General features: G+C 42.6%; 1 protein-coding gene across 2 annotated transcripts in view; it reads left to right on the forward strand.

The window, feature by feature from the left end:
* eno1a (enolase 1a, (alpha)) overlaps window positions 1-23,853 on the forward strand; it is a 54,992-nt gene that overhangs the window by 21,157 nt on the left and 9,982 nt on the right. Inside the window, exons 4-8 of one of the 2 annotated variants that reach the window (XM_078557832.1) lie at window positions 126-184; window positions 8,319-8,388; window positions 8,655-8,788; window positions 10,083-10,305; window positions 19,161-19,358. In XM_078557832.1, the coding sequence (XP_078413958.1) occupies window positions 126-184; window positions 8,319-8,388; window positions 8,655-8,788; window positions 10,083-10,305; window positions 19,161-19,358 (684 nt within the window). Of the gene's footprint in view, window positions 1-125; window positions 185-433; window positions 493-8,318; window positions 8,389-8,654; window positions 8,789-10,082; window positions 10,306-19,160; window positions 19,359-23,853 lie in introns of both variants that reach the window. The other variant, XM_078557831.1, reaches the window with a different exon arrangement.

Here is a 23,853-nt window from a genome sequence, read left to right on the forward strand (position 1 = left end):
GACTCTTAACTTGTAGATTATGGCTGGCACTTCTTTCTCTCTTACCCTGACCTTGCCCTGGTATGGACCAGTCTTGCTTTCCATTGTTTTCTGTTCATCTGAACCTCCTTTTTCACTTCTGCTAGGTGTGTCAAGAGCCGTTAAGTATGTTAACCTGTTCCTCGGACCTGCTTTGTGTAGTCAGGTAATCAATGCATCTGGAGTGAACTAGTGGAGCATGCGTTTTGCTAACTAATATTCCAAGCAGGCATCTGTAGATTTGTCTTTGTTTCCTGATCCAAATATATTCCTAGTTCATCTATTGATCATATCGAGTAAAATGATAGATTTGAAATCTGTGCAGTAACAATTCTAGCAGATGGTCCACTAATGCCTGTGAAGCATGTGTTTGCATGTGTGGTAGAACAATGATTAATTTGCTTGTTTATTCCAGGGGTTACAAAAGCTGTTGATAACATCAATACATTAATTGCACCTCAGCTGATTAAGCAGGTAGGTTTCATTGTTGTCCTTGACTTGCTCTGTTGAATGTTCTTGCCCATATTGCTCATGCCTTCAGGGGTGTCTATTTCTACCGATTGGATTTAGTTTGTGTCTAATATCCTGTTCATTATCGAAGTGGTTCCAAATTATGGCAATTCCTGCCCATTGACCTCACCAAAACAGTAGGGTAGAATGTCGCAACAAAACTGATTCTAAAATGTCTTCTTGCTGACCACCTTTTGGAATTGCAAGATGGCAAAGGGTTAACAATTGTCTCTGACAGTCTTGGAGAATGAGACGGTAAGTGGAATGTAAGCTGCGGACCTTTCGTTGATGTCCATCTGGGGACGGGTCAGCAATGTTCAGCCTGCCTGCAGACATATTCAGAGTGGATGGGTGCTGTAGCCAGCATTTACATTAGGGCAGCCACTTACCTTTATGGCACTAATTCTAGAGGTAGGCAGGGACTTGGTGTCACCAGAGGTGTTTACACTAATCCATTTGCACCAAATGGTTGGCCTTCAAACTTGCTATTGATGCAGACTGGGGTATTGCTGACATTCCAAATTGTGTTTTACCCAGTCCAGCCACAGCAAGGGAATCTAGAGTGAATATTTAAGAAATACGGCTTTGAGATGTGTAGCTTAATGGCGTCATAATGAGGTTGTTTTAAGATTGATTTACTAACTTAGCGTAAGGTATATTTTTTCTTTACTTATGCTTGTCTATTATTTATATAGAAAAAATTTGAGATAATCTGGTTAATTCAGCAGCAAAACTGCAGTAGGTTATTTTGACTTCTTCAGTTCACAGTAACTGCAAAATAGGGATTCGGCAATTTTTGGAGAACTGCGATTGTTGGAAATTTGAATTAAAACATGAAAAGTGCTAGAAATACACAGCAGGTCTGCAATATCTGAAAAGGAAAAAATAGTTAGTTTTTTTTTTAATTTAAATGATTTCAGTTTTGATAAAGGACCTGTATCTTTTCTCTAATGTTGTTGGATTGTTATATTTTGCCAACGTTTTCAGATTTAGATCTTGTCAAAGCACCAGCCAGAACCTTGGGTTCCCAACACTATTCAAACACCTTTTATCCTCTAAGCCTGTTCAACATCAGTATGGAGAAATGACTCTTAAGTATGCCAATATTTCAAGAGCTGCATGAATAATGCACAGAGGAAATGGAACAGCTTTTCTGAACAAATGCAGTCAAATGATTTAAAATCCTGTCCCTTTTCCCGCTCGACATTGTAACTACTGCAGAGATTTTGTGGATTTTAAAGGCCACTATCATTTGAAAAGACTTATTTTCCCCATTATTTGTGTAATATGCACATTACCTCCTTTTTGCAAGCAACCTCCAGAGGGTTGATGGCCCATGTCATCAGTTAGCATGTAAAAACCACTGCCAAGTACAGACCCTGAAATGGGAGAGCAAGGCAGCTGGAACGGTGGCATTTATTGCAAAGGGAATGGAATATATAAGTGGGGAAGTTTTACTACATCTGTGCAGGGCCTTGGTGAGACCACATCCGGAGTACTGTGTACAGTTTTGGTGCCCTTATTTGAAAAAGGATATAACTGCGTTAGAAGCAGTTTAGGGAAGGTTCACTCGACTCATTCTTGGGATGAAGGGCTTATCTAATGAAGAAAGGTTAAACAGGTGGGCCTATACCCACTGGAGTTTAGAAGAATGAAAGGTGTTATTGAAACAGATAATATCCTGAGGGGATTTGATTGGGTTTATACAAGAGTATATTCCCACTTGTGAGGAGACTAGAACTCGGGGGCGTGGTTTAAGAATAGGAGGTCTCCCTTTTAGGGCAGAGATGAGGAGAAATTTTTCTGATGGTCGTTAGTATGTGGAATTATCTTCCCCAGGAAGCAGTGGAAGCTGGTTCATTGAATTTATTCAAGGCTGAGTTAGACAGAATTTTGATTAGCAAAGGAGTCAAGTGTTATGGGGGGAGCAGACAGGAAAATGGAGTTGAGACCAGATCAGACATGATCTTATCGGATAATGGAGCAGGCTCGAAGGGCCGAATGGCCTACTCCTGTTCCTAAGCCCTATGTTACCATGCAGGAGAGACTAAATACTCCACCGCGCACACTCCCACCCCAGCCCACCCTCCAATGGTAACCTTTTGTAACGTTTGCCAAAGGTTGGGATATTGCCATACTAAATGTTCTATGGCATTACATCCAGCCTTTTCCACCGGTTATGCAACAGGGGTTTATAGAAAATAAATTTTTGCCCACTTCTGAATACACTTTTCCCAGAGGAAAAAGTGTATTTTGCCTAAATGGCCTAGGTCGCTGCATAGATGTTCTTGTTGCTGAGTTCTGAAGGCTTTTGTAAAAGACCCCTTTACCATAATCAAGTAAATTGCATACTTCCAGATCTTCCTTCAAAAATCAATTGTTGCTGAAGTTTATTTTTAACTTTCAACACTACTTCCTGTTGACTCTACATTTCTGTCTGCACAATATTTATGCTGCATTTCTAGACTCCTAATTACTATCAAGTTGTTTGAACTTTGATTTGGATATAATAATTTTCTCTGGCTGCTCTCTCCAGATCTATTTATATTTTTATATTTAACCCCAGACTTGATAACCCAGCTCTTGTGTTGCAGGTTTATTTTTGCATTTGGCCCAAGTGTCCCATTACTGGTTTAATTTTCTTTGACCTGAAGTGCGGTTGTGAAGTATTCATGCTAAGCCTTATTTTTGCACTTATTCCATTGTTTAATTTTAAAAAGAAATTCTAACCCAAAAAAAAGATAAAACTTGCAGAAACGTGCACAAGGTTGATTCCTGGAATGCTGAGATTGTCCTATCAGGAGAGATTGAGGAGTCAGGGCCTCCCATCTTAGAATCATCGTTTATGGCACAGAAGGAGGCCACTTGAACCATCGTGTCTGTGCTGGCCATCCAGCCTAATCCCACTTCCCAGCATTTGGCCCGTAGCCCTGCAGGTTACAGCACTTGAGGTGCATATCCAGACACCTTTTTAAACGAGTTGAGTGTTTCTGCCTCTACTACTCTTTCAGACAGTGAATTCTAGGCCCCCAAAACTCTCCGGGTGAAAAAAGTTTTCCTCATCTCTACTCTAATCTTTCTACCAATCACTTGAAATCTATGCCCCCTGAGTCGCTGACCTCTCTGCTAAAGTAAATAGGCCCTTCCCATCCACTCTATCCAGGCCCCTCACAATTTTGTACATCTGACTCAAATCTCCCCTCAGTTTCCTCTGTTCCAGGGAGAGCAACCCCAGCCTATCCAATCTTTCCTCATAGCTGCAATTTTCCAGACCTGGCAACATCCTCGCAAATCTCCTCTGTTCCCTCTCGAATGAAATTACATCCTCTCTGTAATGAGGTGACCAGAACTGCACAAAGTACTCAAGCTGTGGCCTAACTAATGTTCCAGCATAACCCCCCTGCCCTTATATTCTATGCCTCGCCTTTTAAATGAAAGAATTCCATTTGGCTTCTTAACCACCCTTATCGATCTGTCCTGCTACCTCAGGATCTGTGGACCTCCACTCCAAGAGGAAGTGTCTCACTTCCTCTGCACCTCTCCATGTCCTCCCATTTATTGTGTGTTCTCTAGTGTTTAGAGGAATGAGAGGCGATCTCATGGAAACATAGAAAATTCTTACAGGGCTCAACAAGGTAGATGCAGGAAGGATGTTTCTCCTGGCTGGGGGAGCTAGAACTAGGAGAGACAGTCTCAGAATGAAAGATAGGCCATTTAGAACTGAGCTGAGGGATTTCTTCATTCAGGGGGTGGTAAGAATTCTCTACCCCAGAGGATGGTGGAGGCTCAGCCATTAAGTATGTTCAAGGCAGAAATCAATAAATTTCTAGTTAGTAAAGATATGGGGGTAGTGCAGGAAAATGGTGTTAATGTAGAAGATCATCCATGAGCTAATTGAATGGCGCAGCAGGCTCGATGGGCCAAATGGCCTACTCCTGTTCCTATTTCCTATATTCCTATGTAACAAATTTCGAAACACACTTTGGAAAATCAGTGTGCCTTATAGGAACTGCATTGATTTAGTAACTCCTTGTAAAATTGATGCTAGAATACAGGGTAGTGGGTGATGTGAGCTATGAGGCAGGAAAGATTGAATAGTAGCATTTGTTGATTTATTTCCCTCAAGTAAACTAATTCACTCACTTGCTCGCCTTGCATTCAGTTTGGTACAATAGAAGTTGATGAATTTCAAGGTGAGCCTAGTGCTATCACCACTCTGTATTCACAAGGTTAGTTTGCTGCCATAAGTTTATCACCGTGCCATTTTACAGTGATACTGGTTCAAATTCTATAAGCCTAGAAATTACTGTGGTGAAAATAGTGCTTGAAAGCTTGACACACCTGTTCTAATGGACATGTTAAAATAGCAGTCCAAGAAATACATAACAATGAAGTGATACATCACAGGAGAAAGCCATTCAGCCCTTTGAATCTCTGGTGGCTCGATTGGGTTATTCATGCTACCTCCACCACCACCACCCCCCCCAAAACATTCTCCAGATATCCCTGAATTTTTTTTCTCAAGTATTTATTCAATTTCACATTGGGTGTGACAGTTGAATCTGTTTCCACTATCAGATGGTCCATTCCAAATTCTAACCACCTTTTTGTGTTTTAAATTTAAAAAGTTTCTCCTCATACCTCCAAATGTCTAGCCTGCTGTCTGCTACCATTAGAGGGTTGCACTGAGATTTAATGTGCACGTATTGCTGTAATTTTAAAATGGCAAAGCTCCTAGTTGAAAAATCAGATAATCCTTAAAGTAATAGTGAAGTACATCATGCCCCCATGAATATTGTATTCTGGTGTTTAATGTGGTGCTGCCTTCAGGTCTTATTACTTCTACCGAAGATTATTTTCACTTGTTTTTGCACTCGGCTAATTATATTACCAGCATTTGATACATTTGAGCTATTTATCCATTTGTACTATACTCTGTAATATGCAACGATTTGTCTTGAATGAGTGTTGCTGTGATTCTGATTTGTTGAATAAACCAAGATCCTAATACAATAACCAGTATTTGCACGAGTGCAAATTTCTGCATTTTGATTCTGTGTTAGCATGTGTGAAGCAAAGACTAGGAACGCATGAATTGCGATGCCAGTTAAGTTATGCAGTCTAGCCATAACTAAGACTATACCGTTTATCATGGAATTATACAGATCCAATGATTTCAAATGCAAGCATGTACTTATGCTAAAGCCTTGCTGTCAGTCTGAAGCATTTTCCCTTCTCACCAGTGCAAACAAGCTCTTGTCTTCTGGGGGGGGGTATCCTGTATGCTGAAACAACTCATTTGACTAGGGATCTAGTAAATAAATGGGGCTATCTGCCTTCAGCTGGAGTGTGCTTAACAAGGTGTGCAACCACCCTCACCCCCTCCCCTCCAGCTGATTCTTCACAACTGGAAAAAGTTAGAGGTGCAACTAGCTTTTTGCAGGCAGGGAAAATGGAGTGGGAAAACATTAAAGGGAAGGCCTGTGATAGGGTGAAAGAAAGCAGAGAATAAATAATCAAAGGGATGATTGTGCAAGGCAGAATGAAATGGTACTGAGAGAAGTAAAGGAATAAAATGTGTCTAGGGTGTTAATTGGATCCACATCAGCCGATGAAGTTAAAACTAAGACACAGCTTTCTTTGCTGGAGAGAGTTTATTGACTTAGTTCACAGTAAACACTACTCTCACACCAGTGTCCCAGCTATCCCCATTTATATGTTCCAATAACCCTCACTTGTTTGACAATGTAACTGACATTAAACCTTAACGATGTAATTAACAAGACATTGTCATAGAGGTGGTGGAAATAACAATAGCAGATTTTACCAATGGCTGTTTCTGAAAAAAATTAGGACAGAGGTTATGATCTAAAGTTCCCTAATGAGCTCCCATTTTGATTCCAGAGTATGTAAAGTGCCTAATCAAAAGATGAGGCGCTGTTCCTTCCTCAAGATTCTGTTGACCTTCATTGAAACAGTGTAGGAGGCCAAGGACACAGAGGTCAGAGTGAGAGTGGGGCAGAGAATTAAAACGACAGGTGACTGGAGGCTCAAGGTCATGGTTGTGGCGAAATGGAGGTGTTCCACAAAGTGGTCCCCAATCTATATTTGCTCTCCCAATGTAGTAGAGACTGCATCAGGACCAGAGATTGGAGGCCAAAATTGAAAGTAGTAGAAGAAAATTGCTGTTTCACTTGGAAGGAGTATTTGTGGCCTTGGACTTTGAGAAGGCAAAAGGGAAGATATTGTATCTCCCGTGCTTGCATGGGATAGTGCCGAGGGGAGAGGCGATTGCAGAGTGGACCTGGTTGTTGTGGAGGGATTGGTTCCTTTGGAATGAGGGGAAGGGAAAACGCCTGGTGGTGGCATCAGGCTGGAGGTAAAAGAAATGGCAGAGGAGGATCTGTTCAACATGGACGCTGTTTGGGTGGGAGGTGAGAACAAGGGGAACCCCATTGTGGTTCTGGGTTGGAGAGGAAGGGGTGAGAAGGGAGGAAAGGGATAAGTGCAGGAAATGGCAACTCAGGAGGTGAAATTGAAATCACTAGGGAAACAGTACTGAGCAAATTGATGGAGCTGCATGTTGGCAAGTCTTTGGCATAGTCCAGAGCTGTGCCAACCACAGTGGAGGGGACTCCTTGGTTAAGGAAAAAGGAAGATGCGTTGGAAGCACTGGTATGGAAGGTGGCACCCTCAGAACAAATGTAGCTGTTTTGATAGTGTTACAATTAACTAATTACTGATTTTCCTCCACTGACCCATGGAAAATTCAATCCAATAATGAGTGAAATTGTACGAAGAAATAAGTTAATTTTGACAGTGGGGGAGGAATAATATTTGACTGAGGTTATTTTATTCTCTTCACTTTAAAAGCTATGGGAAAAGTACACTGTAGATTTTCAAGGTTGTTATTAGCGACAAGGAGATTCCAGTTAATGAAGAGAGACTTGGAAAAGTTGAGGCACTTTTAACATTCTCACTGTTTTAAAATTAGGGGTTGCCCTTTTAGGACAGAGATGAGGAGAAATTTTTTCTGAGGGTTGAGAGACTTTGGAATTCTCAGCCTCAGAAGGTGGTGGATGGAGGCAGGGTCACTGAATATTTTTAAGGCAGAGGTAGATAGATTCTTGTTAGACAAGAGAGTTGAAGGTTATTGGGGTTAGATGGGAACATGGAAATCCAAAACACAAGACGATCAGCCATGATCTTATTGAATGGCGGAGCAGGGTTGAGGAGCAGGTCTACGCCTGTTCCTATTTCTTATGTTATGTTCTTAAAACCAATAATTTGAAGAGAAGAAACAGAATGGGGAATGAGCAGGACTGGGATTAGACTGGGTTAATTGTAGAGGAAAACTCAGTGTTGCATGCTTGATTGGCTATTTGGCCCATTCGGTGCTGGAACATTGAATGGGATTAGCAATGGGAGATGGGGAGAATGAGAAGACAACTGGCATGGTGCTTTAATGTCAAGAATGGCCAAGGAAATGGTTCCGAGGTGACCCATTGTACTATTCAACACAACGTGTTGGAGGATGAACACCACTGCCGTTTTCTTCCCTACCCCAACCCCAAACTGTAATCTAAGGAAATGTACTTAATGAGTGATGGCATTGATTGCTATTGCACTAAGTTGCAAGTTTTGAATGAATCTGGACATCAAAGTGGTCTTTGACTAAATTTCTCTTGGTTTTACAATTACCATTTATTTTTGAGCAGAAACTGGGTGTAAATGATCATCCACCGAAGGTTACTGCATATTATCTGACTTTTCTTTTCCCCTCCCGACAGCATGTTAATGTCATTGAGCAAGAGAAAATTGACAAGCTGATGTTGGCAATGGATGGCACTGAAAACAAATGTAGGTGTGCATTCTTCTAAGACATGTCTCAGTAAAACTGTTACGCCAATGAAAATCTAATTTACTCATCGTATTGTTATCCCTTCTACTGTCTTTAAGTTTTTTTAAGATGTTTTCTTCTGATCAACCTTGGTGGCAAATTATCTTCAGGTCACAATGCTGGGTGTTAGGTATTTTTTAATCCATAGTTTTTTTTTAAAATTTAAATTGAAACTTTATGAACTGACTTGAATTGTTGTAATTTTAAAAATGTATTTCCATTTTAGCTAAATTTGGTGCCAATGCCATTCTGGGTGTTTCATTGGCTGTGTGCAAGGCTGGTGCTGCAGAGAAAGGAGTCCCCCTATATCGTCACATTTCTCATCTTGCGGGCAATACACAGGTTATCCTGCCTGTTCCAGTAAGTTTCTGTTTCAAGCACGTTTGAGCAATTATAAAATGTATTCTGCATGAAAGGCTAGTTTCCTTTTTTTGAGGGGCAGGGGATCTTTTGTTTCAGTTGAAGTCCTTATTCCCTCAGGGATGGTTCCGTCAGTTGCAACCACTTGTTGGACTTCTTCCTCCGGGGCTGGCAAAATCCCCGCACTCGGATTGTACTGAGCACTACATTCAGTATGTCACTAGTTGTAGATTTAGTTACTCTCCCAGTTGCCAAACTACACCAGATCTGCTGAAATAAACTTTGGGCAAAAATCCAAGAGCAGACGCTTACTTTCAATGATTTACCAACACCAGATTCTTTGGCCACATGTGAAGGAAAGATAATTACCCTGAGTTACAAGATGCTGCTGTATCTGCTGAGGCATCTGGACCTTGTCTAATGTTACAAATCCCTTATGTTACAGCTCATTAAAACTTTATTGACGACCCCAAGGCCCTGTTCGAATGCAGCACGTTGTATATATTGTGCTGGGGCATGTAGGCATATATTTATGGACACATAAGTAACCAAATACTGATGTTTCAATTAAGGCTACACACTGTTCCCATCCAGTGAAATATGACCTCCGTTTGCCAAAACGAACTTTGCATTGATTGATTCCTTGGGGGTAAGTCCAGAAACATTGCCAGCACTCAATTCACAAATAGAAATAACAGCAGTATCCTCCATTTCAGTGGTTTATACTTCTTTCCTCCTCATTGTGCCACTTGAGAATAGCTGCCTTGTGTTATATACAGAGGCTTTCAGCTAAGCACTTCTAGTATCTAAGAAGTGAATGGTGCAGCGTTATTTCCATGGGTTAGGGAGGACAGGATTGGGATGGGTTGTGAAGGTTGTGGGGGAGGGAGGTGTAAGCTAAAATATTTGGATTCCGATCTCTTCAGTCGTATCCTTTTACGTTGGTTAAGGTGAGTAAAGGGAGGAGAGAAGAATATAACACAAAGGTGCCTCCACTTTGGGAAGTAAGAGCCATTTTTCTTGATGGTATTGGATTGACTTGGGGATTGAAGCTATCTACCTCCAGGGCTCCAACTTGGTCAAGGTTTGAACTAGTATTAGGATCCAGGCCAATGCAGATTATTTAGCGCAGCAAGTTGTTTGTTTTGGCAATATGTACGTGCAAATAAGATTTTCCACTTTAGACTGGGGAGAGCCCAGCACAAATCTCTGATTCCGAGTTGTATCAGAAGAGTTTCTTGGACCAGACCAGCCACTGACGCTCCTGCTTAAATATTTGGGTTCATCTTTCTAGGCTTTCAATGTGATCAATGGTGGATCTCATGCTGGCAACAAGCTAGCCATGCAGGAGTTCATGATCCTGCCAATCGGTGCTGCCAGTTTCAGGGAAGCGATGCGCATTGGTGCTGAGGTGTACCACAACTTGAAGAATGTCATCAAGGACAAGTATGGGAGGGATGCGATCAATGTTGGTGATGAGGGTGGATTTGCACCAAATATCTTGGAGAACAAGGAGGGTAAGTAAACAAACTCTTGAGTCCACCTTTTTAATTGACATATTAACGGTTAAAATCACAATACTGTGCAGGCTCCGTGTGATTGTTAACCAATATATGTGGAAGACTGGGTTCCACGAGTAACTGGTTTGGGTAAAGAAATACTTTCATTTATATCGCACCGTTCATGACCTCAGTACATCCCTAAGCATTTACAACCAATGAAGTGTAGCTATTGTTGTAATATAGGGAAATACAGTAGCCAACTGGAACACAGCAAAGTCCCACAAACAACAATGAAGTAAATGACTGGGTAACTTGATATTAGTGATGTTGGTTTTGGGGATTTGGGAGGATGGAGGGACTATTCTTGGACTCTTGAAGTAGTGCCATGAGAAGTTTTGTATTTACCTGAGCGGGCAGATATTTATTGCAGAAAAGCAGCATCTTCAAAAATGCAGCATTCCCTCGGTATGTATTCCACTGAAGTGTTGACCTAGATTATGTCTTTGGATTGGGGAATGAACACAAACTTCTATCTTCGAGTATTACCACTGAGAAAGTAGACTTTTATTTGCTGTCACTGTATTAAGTCTGAGACTTTAGCCCATATGTTAAACCCTGCAGGACTGTCCTGGGTTTAATATTGGAAGTCTTCAGTTCAGTTTCTGTACACCACAATACCCTTTACAGCGACTCCTTAAACCAAACTTGGCTGAACGTAATGCTGTAAATTTGGCATGATTCAAGAACGCTGAACTATTGACCCAATTGCTCATCTTGAGTGCTGAGTCTGCAAGACTGATAAAGCAGCTGTCAACTAATCATAACTTGCTGCTATGTGGAACACAAGATGTGTTCCAGGTAGCAGCAAATACGTGTCTGCTGATGTGCTCATAAAACCAGCTTTCTATCATTGATTATATGTGAGACAGTCTGCGCAAACTGCATTTTACCTGAAATTGCCATCTAACATAAAGCTGAAGCTTAGTAATTAAACAGCATGTTTTGAGTTTTAATGAAGCAATCGTGCAGTTGAAGGTTTTAATTGTTAACAGTTGTACCAGATTCTCAAGGTGAGATGTGCCTAAGACCACCACAGCACCCCAATCAGTTTGTTTTTTTGCAGTAGCTTTGCACTAAAATTTACTATTCCTGACACCTCTTTCTAGTCAAATATGAAAATATCAGACATAACGACCAGACTGCACCAGCTTCATATCCTTTTAGTGTGAATACATGAGCGTAGAATGTAGAGCAGGTAATATGACAGCTTCAAGGCAGTATTATAAATAGAATCCATTAGAGTGTAGGCCTGTTATGACTAACTTTTCCTTCCAAGGAAGCCTTGGACAGAACAAAAACTCTCATTTATATCATACCTTGCAGTTCCTCAAAAGTCTCAATGCTTCAGAACCAAATGTGTAATTTCTGATGTGTAGTCACTGTTGTGCGCAAACTGTGACATGTATGGCTACATATCAAGATCCTACACACAGCTGAGGAGATGAATGACCAACTAACTCTTCTGGTGGTATTGGTTGAGGAATGTGTGTTGGCCTGGATGTGGGGAGGTTGCCGAGAGATTTTTCTGTCTGTCTGTCTGAACAGGCAGTTACAGTCTCTGGTTAATGCCCATCTGAAAGACAGCATTTTCAAGAATGTAGCAGCCCCTCCTTATGGGGCTGCAGTGTCAGCCTAGATTATCCATCATAAGGCTTAAATCCACAACCTCTGACTAAAGCAAACCTATGTAGTCTACCTATGATGCAAACTGTTCAATAAGGTCCCTGCCAACAGTGCTTTAAAACTTTGAGATGAGCCTTTGTCACAGATATCTTCTGCATTCAAAATGAGACTGAAAAATGGGCAGTTTTCCTTTCTTATTGAAGCAAGGATTGACTATCAAGTTTGACTAAAACAATGAGCTTTTGACTGGTGATGATGACTCAATATCAACGGAACATTAAAATACAATATTAATTAGACAAACTGCAAATAATAGACAAGTCCTTTTTTACAAAAAAAGTACATTGCTGCAAAAACCATGTTGGATCAAATTAAGCCAATGCAACCTAAACTGTTTGCCTAGTTTTGAAATTTTGCGAACTTCATTTTTCAAAAAAGTTTTAAAAATTCAGTCACAGGACATGGGCATTGCTGATCAGGCCAGCATTTGTTGCCCACCCCTCATTGTCCCTGAAAGGCTGGTGGTGACCCACCTTCTTGAATAGAGTGGTTTGCCTGGTCATTTCAGGGGCGTTTAAGTCAACCACGTTGCTGTGGGTCTAGAATTGCATATAGACCAGGTGGGTAAGGACAGGACATTAGTGAATCAGATTTTAGCAACAGTCCGATAGTTTTATGAGCACCAATACAGATACTAGCTTTTCATTCCAGATTTATTTAATGAACTGAATTTCAATTCCCCCATCTGCTGTGATGGGATTTGAACTCTGATCTACCAAATCATTATTCCAGGCCTCTGGATTACTCATGCAGGAACATAACCACTACGTTACTGTATCCCCTAACTTGTAATTTAAACACGTTGTTCTCAATCACCAATGGATCTGTAGTCTTTAGCTCTATTGATGCAACCAGGTTATACTTTGACAAGTTGACTTTAATTTTAAATATTAAAATGAGGGCTGTTCCCTTCTATGAGTTACCATAATGAAGTAGCCTTTTTATGTCCTAAAAGGTTGAGGATTCTATAATGAAGGTGGGGGCTTATGAAATTTTGGAAGGGAAGTGGATTGGGGGGAGTGAGAATCAGAGCTATTTTTCCCCAACACGAATAATCTCTTTTCAGATTTATTTCCGTAACAGGTGATTGTAAAGATTTCTTGTAAAATGCATGGTGTATAAATTATTGGTCCCTTATTCAGCAAATTTCATGTTTTTCATTTAATTGCAACACAAAAGTTTGAGTTATCCCTCTTCAAGTTCTTTGGTATTAAATCCGAAATGTGGTTGCTTTCTGTTTTGTTTTCTTACCACTTTAATTTTAACCAGCGTCCTCCCCTTTCATTGTTTTCCCCCTTCCTCTGTTAAAGCGGCCCACACAATTTCCTGAATTCTCTGGTTTGTATCCATCTCCCAGCTCTATGTTAATGTGGCTGAAGTGCCTGTAATTCACCCTCTGTCTCTCTTACACTGTGCCAAAAGAACACATCTGCCATTTTCTAGCTCCACAACCGAACAAGACTATAGACGTTTTAAATTTAATGTAGCATTTGATTTCCTGACTCTTAACTTCAGGATTTTATTCCATGATTAAAACTTTTTTTTTTAAATCCTGCGTTTGTTAGCAGCCCTCTGATGTGTTAGATACAGCAATATAGTCTGCTGCAGCAGTTCAAGTGTCATCCATATCCTGATAACACATTTTTCGAAATCGATCCTTGACAAACATTGGAGCCTGACTCCTATTACAAATTCCCTAAAAATGCACAAAGGTTCAGGGCGGGGGGGAAGAAAAAAAACCACATTTTGCACGATTCTGGGTTCAATTTCCTCAGACTGGCCCCGAAGCCTTTAATGACCACATCCAAGAACTGTACTCCAACAACTGTTCTAGCTTTCATCCTGTTATAAAGCCACACAGCAGGTGGGCGTTTCTGGTGTTGATGCAGGTAAGAAGCTGCCATTACTTCAGTTTTGGCTGGTTCACTTTCTCAGCCCTAGACCTTTGCCAGATCATTATCCATGACACCCAAAGAATTTCACAGACCGAAGCCCCACCTCTCCTGCCGCCTCACCGAACAATAGGTTATGCATTAAAAACAAAATGCGGGAAATACTCAATAGGTCCGGCAGCGCTCGTGGAGAGAGAAATAGCGTTAATGTTTCGAGTTGAAATAGGACTCTTCCTTAGAACCCTGGAAGTCATCTTCAACTCGCAGCGTTAATTCTGTTTCTCTCTCGGCAGACACTGCCGTTCTGGCTGAGTATTTCCAGCGCGTTGCTTTTATTTCAGATTTCCAGCATCTGCAGTATTTTGCCTTTTATTATTATAATTTATGCACGTCAGGATCTGCTTACTGTAGTTGTCAAATCAACATCTTATTGCAACAGTTTACCTGCAAGATAAAAGCAAAATACCGCGGATGCTGGAAATCTAGAACGAAAACCAAAATACCTGGAAAAACCCTTGTATCCGTCTCCGCAGATGCTGTCAGACCTGCTGAGTTTTTCCAGGTATTTTTGTTTTTGTTCTAGTTTACCTGCAAGCTGGCTTTAAAGTGCTTTAAATATAAAGGAGCTGTATTTAGTGGGCGGGAGGGGGGGGGATGGATAGAAGAGGAAGGGAACCCTGCTGAAGCAGCTAAACTGCTGTTAGATGATCTGCATGCATTTTAACATGGTCAGATCATAGGTGGGGCATTACGACAGTAGGTTGGTCCAGCACTTCTCTCCCAGTAAAATTAGTAATCAATCAGAAATGGTGTTATGCTGAATAAGGTATGAACATGGGCAGTTTGAAAACAGGCGGGGAGATGGGGGGGTGGTTGGAAGGTGCAGCCAGAAAAAATTAGATTTTTTTGAAGACAGAACAACGGAACATATAATAAGTAGGAGGTCAGGGCTGTTTATCACCTTTTTCCAGCTTTTTTACATTTGTGCATAAAATATTCAATTTTTTAAAATGAATTTTCTGGGACATGCCAGTCCCTATCCCCTGAACAGCATGACTCTGTTGGGACTGGTTCTGCAAGCATCTTAGTCCTACAGAACCCAGCCACTCCCTTGCCATACTGAGGGAGTGTCATCGTCTACATGAAACAGATGCCCCTTCTGCCCCCTCCAAGTGGAACTAAAAGATCCCATGGCATTATTTTGAAGAAGAGCAGGGGTGTTATCCCTGGAGTCCTGGTTAACCTTTGTCCCTCAATCAACATAGCAAAAACAGATCATCTGGCCGCTGTCACATTTAGTCGTTTGGTAATACAGAACTTGAGTATTGCTGAAAAAAGAGACATGTCAAAGCTTTTTGTCTTGCACTCATCAGGACACTTCGCAAGAATACTAATATTAGGGGGAAACAATTTATACTGTATGTGAAGAGAGCGTTGATCAGTAGAAGCATTGCCATGGATAATGTACCAGTTGATGGTGACTGACAGTTAACTGCCAAGCATTGTTTGAAATTTAAACTAAGCAGCTGGACCCTGATTGGTCAAGGCATTGTCCTGAGGAATGAGTCAGTGAATGGCTGTCATTTATTTTGTTTAGCTGAAACAAGCGCAATGTGTGTATGCGTTTCTGTCTGCAAAGAACAGGGCCCTGTGTATTAATATATGTAGTTTCCAGTACGTACAAATGTACCACACTGTAAACCCAACTGACAATCTTAAGTTGGTTGTCAACGTAATTCTTAGCACATTGAGGATTATTTAGCAAATGTTGTCCAATCGCGGAATCACATCTAACGTTGGACACTTTTGAGTTTAGCAAGCGCGGGCTGGTTGGGTGTGGTCTGTACTCTGCCCGTTGTGAACAGCGGCTGGGACATGCTGTTTGATACAATACACCAGTCTTTGGGACCTGTGGCCTACATACCTAGCACCACACTGGCACTGAAATTCATATACCACATTACTCATTTGTGAGATGGGCTGCCTAGTAGCAGCATGAAACACCTAGCTTCATGTTTTTGAGGTACCTTGCCCTTAAAGGGTAATCTGAGCAGTAGCAACATGAGTGGCATTCGCCACTAACAGGTTGCTGCCATCAAGCCAAAAAGATGTCCTACCTATCTCACAAATGAGTAATGTGTATGAATTTCAGTGCCAGTGCGATGCTAGGTATTTAGGCCATATGTCCCAAGGACTGGTGGATCGTATCAAACAGCATGTCCCAGCCGTCATTCGCAACAAGCAAGGTACAGACTGTACCCAACCAGCCTGTGCTTGTAAAACTCAAAACAGAGTGTCCAACATTAGATGTGATTCCACAATTGGACAACATTCGCTAAATAATCCTCAATGTGCTAAGAATTACACTGACAACCAACTTAAGATTGTCAGTTGAGTTCAGTGTGGTGCATTTGCATGTACTGGAAACTACATATATTAATACATAGGGCTCTGTTTTTTGCAGGCAGAGAGAACATGTACACACACACTGCCTGTTTCAGCTAAACAAAATAAGTGACAGCCATTCACTGACTCATTGGTCAAGGCATTGCCCTGAGGAATCAGGATCAAGCTGCCTGGTTTAAATTTCAAACAATGCTTGGCAGTTAACTGTCACTCGCCATCAATTGGTGCATTCTCCAGCACACACTTCTCATAAATTGATGTTTTTCCCCTTGGTATTGGTATTCTTGTGAAGTGTCCTGATGAGTGTAAGACTAAAAGCTTCAACATCTTTTTTTCAGCAATGCACTATCACATTGCTGTTTGTAGGAGCTCCCTGTGCATAAATTGGTTGATTTGTTCCCTACATTGCAAGAGCGACTGCACTTTAAAAGCACTTAGTTGGCTGTAAAGCACGTGGGGACATCGTGATGTCATAGAAGGTGCTATATAAATGCAAGTCTTTCTTTTTCAACGTAGTTTAGATGGAGGAATGTTGATGGCCAACTTGACCGTGGGAATCACAGAAGAGCTAAATCTTGTTATCTCTGACAGCCCATGCATGTGTTTTCCAGAAGGGGGCACTAGGATAGTGGGTCTTGGTTGACTCTTATTTTTCCCTCCCTCCTCTAGCTTAAGAATGTTGAAGTGAAATCCAGCCTCCTGACTGATGCCCTGGTTAAGATTTGCTGACCTGAGTTTCTGGATTGTAGGACTTGATGTTCAGTTAGCCATACCAGGCCCATTGGGACCATGGCCGAAACCACGAACCTTATTCTGCCTCCCCCATTTTGTGTATTGCCCACTCCCCTCTCTCTTTTAATGGTTAATCCTAATGCTCGTGGCAAATAAATTAACATCACACCGTCTCTGTCAGGTGCTGTTGTGATTTTTAGCATTTTGAGTGGCTTATTTTCCACATGTGTAGGTTGTCAAAAGTCTGAAGATGCACAGCAGGACCTTCAAGCAATGTAATGTGAAAACAATCAGGTTAACATTCTGGACGTTGTTCTTGGTACTGGAAAATAAGTAGTAATGAATCAATCAGGTTCACGTGAGTTGAAGTAAACCTTCAAAGGGTAGTATTACTTCCTTGTAGGAGGAGAGATCTAATCTGAACATAAAGATTGAGCAGTAGTAAATGGGGAATTATTTTCATGATATTCAAATATTAGGTTAGCCAAGTTTGTCCTGAATTCACCCTTTAAATCATCCAATGTATCCCTTCCTATTTTCCTCAAAAATCCTAATCCAAGTGTAACCTTAAAGCTGTGTTTTACTCCAGTCATGGAGTATTCACACTGGCAGGTATTTAGACCATTGGCTTCTAAAAGACTACAATTTACAGCACAGTGCTAATGCAATGAGTACTGAAGCCTGGTCAAGTTACAAAAACTTTTTCCCCCCCCCGCCCCTCAGTTGAGTAGTGTGGAGGAGACTTTACAAACGACCTTCTCTGTAGTGTTTTAAACTTGGATTCATGCAGGAAACTGTTACAGAATCAGACTTAAAAAATTGAAAATTGTTGGGTGGTGAAAATTGAATGTCTTTCTTTTAAATTCTGTGTTAAAAGCAAGAACAAATAAATGTCACCGCTAAACTGGACTCTTGACTGCTTTGCACTTCAGCAAAAATGAAGAGTTAAGTTGTCCCAATGGCTCGAGTGTCTGTCTCTAAAGGCCAGGGAGATCCCAGGGACAAATTGCTGCTCTTGGTTGATTTAGCTGCCCTCAAGCAGGATAGTGCAGGGAGGATGCAATTGGCAACAGCACCCCCCATGAATTGGAGGAGGGTAGAGTGATCATGGTTCCCATTTTGTGATACAGGAACCCCTTTTGATGTACCCATGTGAACATTGGCTGAAGACAGGATTAGGCTTGGCTGTGCCTTCTGCTGGCACTTTCCATTGAGGCTCATGTTCAGGCAAGGTGCAGCAGGACAATAGGTGCCTGAGAGTAGCTGGCTAACCTTTGTTCACTTTGGCGGAACAATAAGATGGGGAGCTCCATTCCAAACCTGTTCCTTCATAGCGCTGCTGCTCCAATACCACTGCCATACTTTATTAAAGGAAAATATTCTTGAGTATTTACCCAGATAGGTCAGGTGAGGTATGAATAGCATACAGCAGACTGGTTTCTGCTGTTGATCTTGATTACATGGCTGGTTAGTAACCTAATGCATAGCATTTTACTGTAATCCCAATGGGAACTGGAGGTTGGTATATTAGGAACCACTTTCCCAATTTTCTCCCCTCACCTACAATGTTAGTTCTTGCTGTTGTACAATTCCATGTGCCTTAGGCAGGTAGTGTAGTCATTCTTCAAGCGCTAGCAAGTGCTAGTCACTTTTTGGCTAGGACAGTGGGGCTGCGTGACCATAATTAAAAGCAGAATACTGCGGATGCTGGAAATCTGAAATAAAAACAGAAAATTCTGGAAAAACTCAGCAGGTCTGGCAGCATCTGTGGAAAGAGGAACAGTTAACATTTTGAGTCTGTATGACTTCTTCAGAGCTAAAGAGAAGGAGAAATGTGATGGATTTTATACTGCGTACATGACCGACCCACATCAGCCAACATCCCAAACTGGGATCATTATCAAATGGCCTTCAGCAGAAATGCATGTTCCAGACTAGGTCACTAATTAATGACTAGGGTTAAGACTCTTGACTGACTCCCAACACCACCTTCAGACTGACTTTTTCCTCCCCTCATTCATGCCTTAGCAAAATCAAATTGTAAACACTCTGGAGGCAAAGACGAGGCTGCTCAGCTTTTGATTCTTTCTCTTGCAGCTTTAGAACTGTTGAAGGTCGCCATCGATAAAGCAGGCTACGCTGACAAGGTTGTGATTGGTATGGATATAGCAGCCTCAGAATTCTTTCGTGATGGGAAATACGATTTGGATTTCAAATCCCCACCTAATCCCAGCCGTTATGTTACTCATGACAAGCTGATTGAACTTTACCAGAGTTTCTCGAAAAATTATCCTGGTAAGACTGTGCAGTTTTTATGCCGACAGTTGCTGTATCTCTGAATTAATTCTGTGTGGTGACAATACTTAACCTTCAGTTTAAGAGCAAATCCAGTATGCTGCTGTTCTGGTTAAGATTAGCTAACCTCATATGGTTTTGTATTGCCCCAATAGTGCTTGACCCATTGAATCTAACACTTTAATTTATTAGCCATGGAATTCCTTAACTGCTCTATTAGGTTGGTTGCTCTATAGTTAGTGTTACTATGAAGAAATCTGCATTTTAAACTTGATTGTATAATCCTTTGAGAGTTCACATAACAGTGAACTCTCGCTTAACCATATGGTTCACAGTAACGCTTTTGGTCTGTAGGTTAATTTTTTACATGTTTCAATCAATTTTAGTCAGGTAGAGCAGTGCAGGGAACATTGTTAGAAAAAAAGTGGTGATTCTATGATGTTTTCTGATGGTAAATTGTTTACACAACACGCAGCATTCGTGGGTTATCTAATGAGGGATGACTAAAGTTTTCAGTTTGCAGGTTACCTATCACTGTGCAATCTGCCCTACCGGGAGGGGTAGGGGTTGGGTTCCTTGTCTGCTTGATTACCTACTGATTTGAAAATACAACCTCTGAGTGTGAGGTACAATTCTTACTGTAAGTTGTGGAGTATATGACGATCTCATTTTATATACACCAAAATTCATGTTTAGGCTTATACTTGGCATATAAGTCAACCCCCCCTCCCTTTTTTTATTTTGCTAAGAAATGCTATATTCGTATTGGGAGTCGGCCTCCATTTTTTGAGCCTCAAATGCATGTTTTATTCACCTTCTAATTCTGGGCATGGGATCAAGCAGATACAGACTGTTGCCAAGATGCCAAGGCGGGAGTTAAAGACATACCCACACAGTAACGTGCATGTGGCAAACGATGAACAGAAAGGGCTCCTCCGACAAAAAGAATGAAGTACAAAGCTGGTTTCAGCCAGAAGTCATAACATTTGTTAACTCAGTGAAAATTTGAGCCACCACGAGGGAATTTGATGTGAGTGAGAAACTGGTGTAAGATTGGAAGGAGGAATCCACCCTGAAGAAGATGCCCAAGACGCAATGTGTCATGAGAACAGGGACCAGCCACTGGCCTGATCTTGAGAAACATGTAGATAAAAGCAAAAAACTGCGGATTCTGGAAATCCAAAACAAAAACAAAAATACCTGGAAAAACTCAGCAGGTCTGACAGCATCTGCGGAGAGGAGCACAGTTAACGTTTCGAGTCCGTATGACTCTTCAACAGAACTAAGGAAAAATAGAAAAGAGGTGAAATATAAGCTGATTTAAGGGGGGTGGTGGGACAGGTAGATCTGGATAGAGGGCCAGTGATAGGTGGAGATAACCAAAAGATGTCATAGACAGAAAGACAGAGGTGTTGAAGATGGTGATATTATCTAAGGAATGTGTTAATAGGTGACATTAAGGTTAGAAAGCAGGACGAGCAAGGCACAGATAACCCTAGTGGGGGTGGGGTGGGGGGAAGGGATTGAAATAGGCTAAAAGGTAGAGATAAAACAATGGATGGAAATACATTTAAAAATAATGGAAATAGGTGGGAAAAGAAAAATCTATATAAATTATTGGAGAAAAGGGGGATCAGAAGGGGGGTGGGGATGGAGGAGAGAGTTCATGATCTAAAATTGTTGAACTCAATATTCAGTCCGGAAGGCTGTAAAGTGCCTAGTCGGAAGATGAGGTGCTGTTCCTCCAGTTTGCGTTGAGCTTCACTGGAACAATGCAGCAGGCCAAGGATGGACATGTGGGCATGAGAGCAGGGTGGAGTGTTGAAATGGCAAGCGACAGGGAGGTCTGGGTCATGCTTGCGGGCAGACCGAAGGTGTTCTGCAAAGCGGTCAACCAGTCTGCGTTTGGTCTCTCCAATGTAGAGGAAACCACATTGGGAGCAGCCAATGCAGTAGACTAAATTGAGGGAAGTGCAAGTGAAATGCTGCTTCACTTGAAAGGAGTGTTTGGGCCCTTGGACGGTGAGGAGAGGGGAAGTTAAGGGGCAGGTGTTGCACCTTCTGCGGTTGCATGGGAAGGTGCAGTGGGAGGGGGTTGAGGTGTAGGGGGTGATGGAGGAGTGGACCAGGGTGTCCCGGAGGGAACGATCCCTGTGGAATGCTGCCAGGGGGGGTGAAGGGAAGATGTGTTTGGTGGTAGCATCATGCTGGAGTTGGCGGAAATGGCGGAGGATGATCCTTTGAATGCGGAGGGTGGTGGGGTGATAAGGGAGGACAAGGGGGACCCTATCATGGTTCTGGGAGGGAGAGGAAGGTATGAGGGCGGATGCGCAGGAGATGGGCCGGACACGGTTGAGGGCCCTGTCAACGACCGTGGGTGGAAAACCTCGGTTAAGGAAGAAGGAAGACATGTCAGAGGAACTGTTTTTGAAAGTAGCATCATCAGAACAGATGCAACACCTTCATTGCTTTCCATTTCTCTCCTGGTGTTTGGCAAGGTGTTTACTAAAACCCGCTTTCACAGCCATATTTCCTTCCTCAGTGACTGTCTCCGTCTCCAACTCACTCCACATGGATTTCAACTGAAGTTCCATCCCTCATGTTTCGAACCCACCCAGGATTACAGGTATCTCCAGGACATACAACACTCCTCGGACTGCTGTTCTCATCGCATTCTGAGATCCATACTCAGTGCCATGCGCCGCCATATGAACACACTCGACCTCTCCCTCCAGCAGCACCGCTGCACCCTATTTCTAAGCTGCCTGTGCCCCCAGTTTCATTTTATTCTTCGTCTCATCCGACACCTCAACAAGAAACTTTGTCTCTTTCTTTCGTGCAAAGGAACGCAAGCTCCAACAACTCATCGACACCAACGCCCATCCAGGACCCTTCACCCCTGCCTGTCCCTCCGTCCCCATCCCGTCTTCCAATCCCAGCCCCAGCCATGTATTCACCATACCCCCTGACCTTCCCCTCTCCGATGCTGAAAATTCAGTGCTCAGCAAAGGACTCAGTTTCATACCCTTATGCCCTCATCTCAATGAATTTCGGGCTCGGCACGTTGCTGAACTCTTCTTCCGCCGTCTTTGTCTCCGTGCTCACTTCTTTGGGCAGGAGTCCTCTCCCTCTTCAACGGATCCTTTTACCCGCCTCCAATATTCTCCCTCCACCTGGACCCCTCACTCTGGATTTTTACCTTATCTTGATCTTTTCATTGAGAACTGCAGGTGTGACATCAGTCATCTCAATTTCTCTGCTCCTCTCACCCATTCTAATCTGTCTCTCTATGAACTTACTGCACTCCGTACTCTCAGGTCCAACCCTGACATTGTCATCAAACCTGCTGACAAGGGTGGTGCTGTTGTTGTCTGCCGCACTGACCTCTACCTCGCATAGGCTGAGCGTCAACTCGCAGACACTTCCTCCTACCTCCCCCTGGACCATGACTCCACCTCTGAACATCAAGCCATTGTTTCTAGGACTGTTACTGACCTCATCTCCTCTGGAGATCTTCCTTCCACAGCTTCCAACCTCATAGTCTCTCAACCTTGGACGGCCCGCTTCTACCTCCTACCCAAAATCCACAAACAGGACTGTCCCGGCAGACCGATCGTGTCAGCCTGTTCCTGCCCCACGGAACTCATTTCTTGCTATCTTGACTCCAATCTCTCTCACCTTGTCCAGTCCCTTCCCACCTACATCCATGATTCCTCTGACACTCTACATCATATCAACAATTTCCAGTTCCCTGGCCCCAAACGCCTCCTCTTCACCATGGACGTCCAATCCCTCTACACCTCCATCCCCCACCGGGATGGTCTGATGGCTCTCTGCTTCTTCCTCGAACAGAGGCCCGAACAATCCCCATCCACCACCACTCTCCTCCGTCTGGCTGAACTTGTTCTCTCACTGAACAATTTCTCCATAAGCTCCTCTCACTGCCTCCAAATGAAAGGTGTGGCTATGGGTACCCGCATGGGCCCCATTTATGCCTGTCTCTTTATGGGGTATGTGGAACACTCCTTGTTCCAGTCCTACTCAGGCCCCCTCCCACAACTCTTTCTCCGGTACATCAATGATTACTTCGGTGCTGCTTCATGCTCTGGTCTGGACCTGGAAAAATTTATTAATTTTGCTTCCAATTTCTACCCCTCCATCATTTTCACATGGTCCATCTCTGACACTTCCCTTCCCTTCCTTGACCTCTCTGTCTCAATTTCTGGTGATAGGCTGTCCACCAATATCCATTACAAGCCTACCGACTCCCACAGCTACCTCGACTACAGCTCCTCACACCCCGCTTCCTGTAAGGACTCCATCCCATTCTCGAAGTTCCTTCGCCTTTGTCGCATCTGTTCTGATGATGCCATTTTCAAAAACAGTTCCTCTGACATGTCCTCCTTCATCCTTAACCGAGGTTTTCCGCCCACAGTGGTTGTCAGGGCCCTCAACCGTGTCCAGCCCATCTCCCGCGCATCCGCCCTCACACCTT

Source organism: Cetorhinus maximus, chromosome 15 (assembly GCF_964194155.1).
Source record: "Cetorhinus maximus chromosome 15, sCetMax3.hap1.1, whole genome shotgun sequence".
Classification (NCBI taxonomy): Eukaryota; Metazoa; Chordata; class Chondrichthyes; order Lamniformes; family Cetorhinidae; genus Cetorhinus; species Cetorhinus maximus.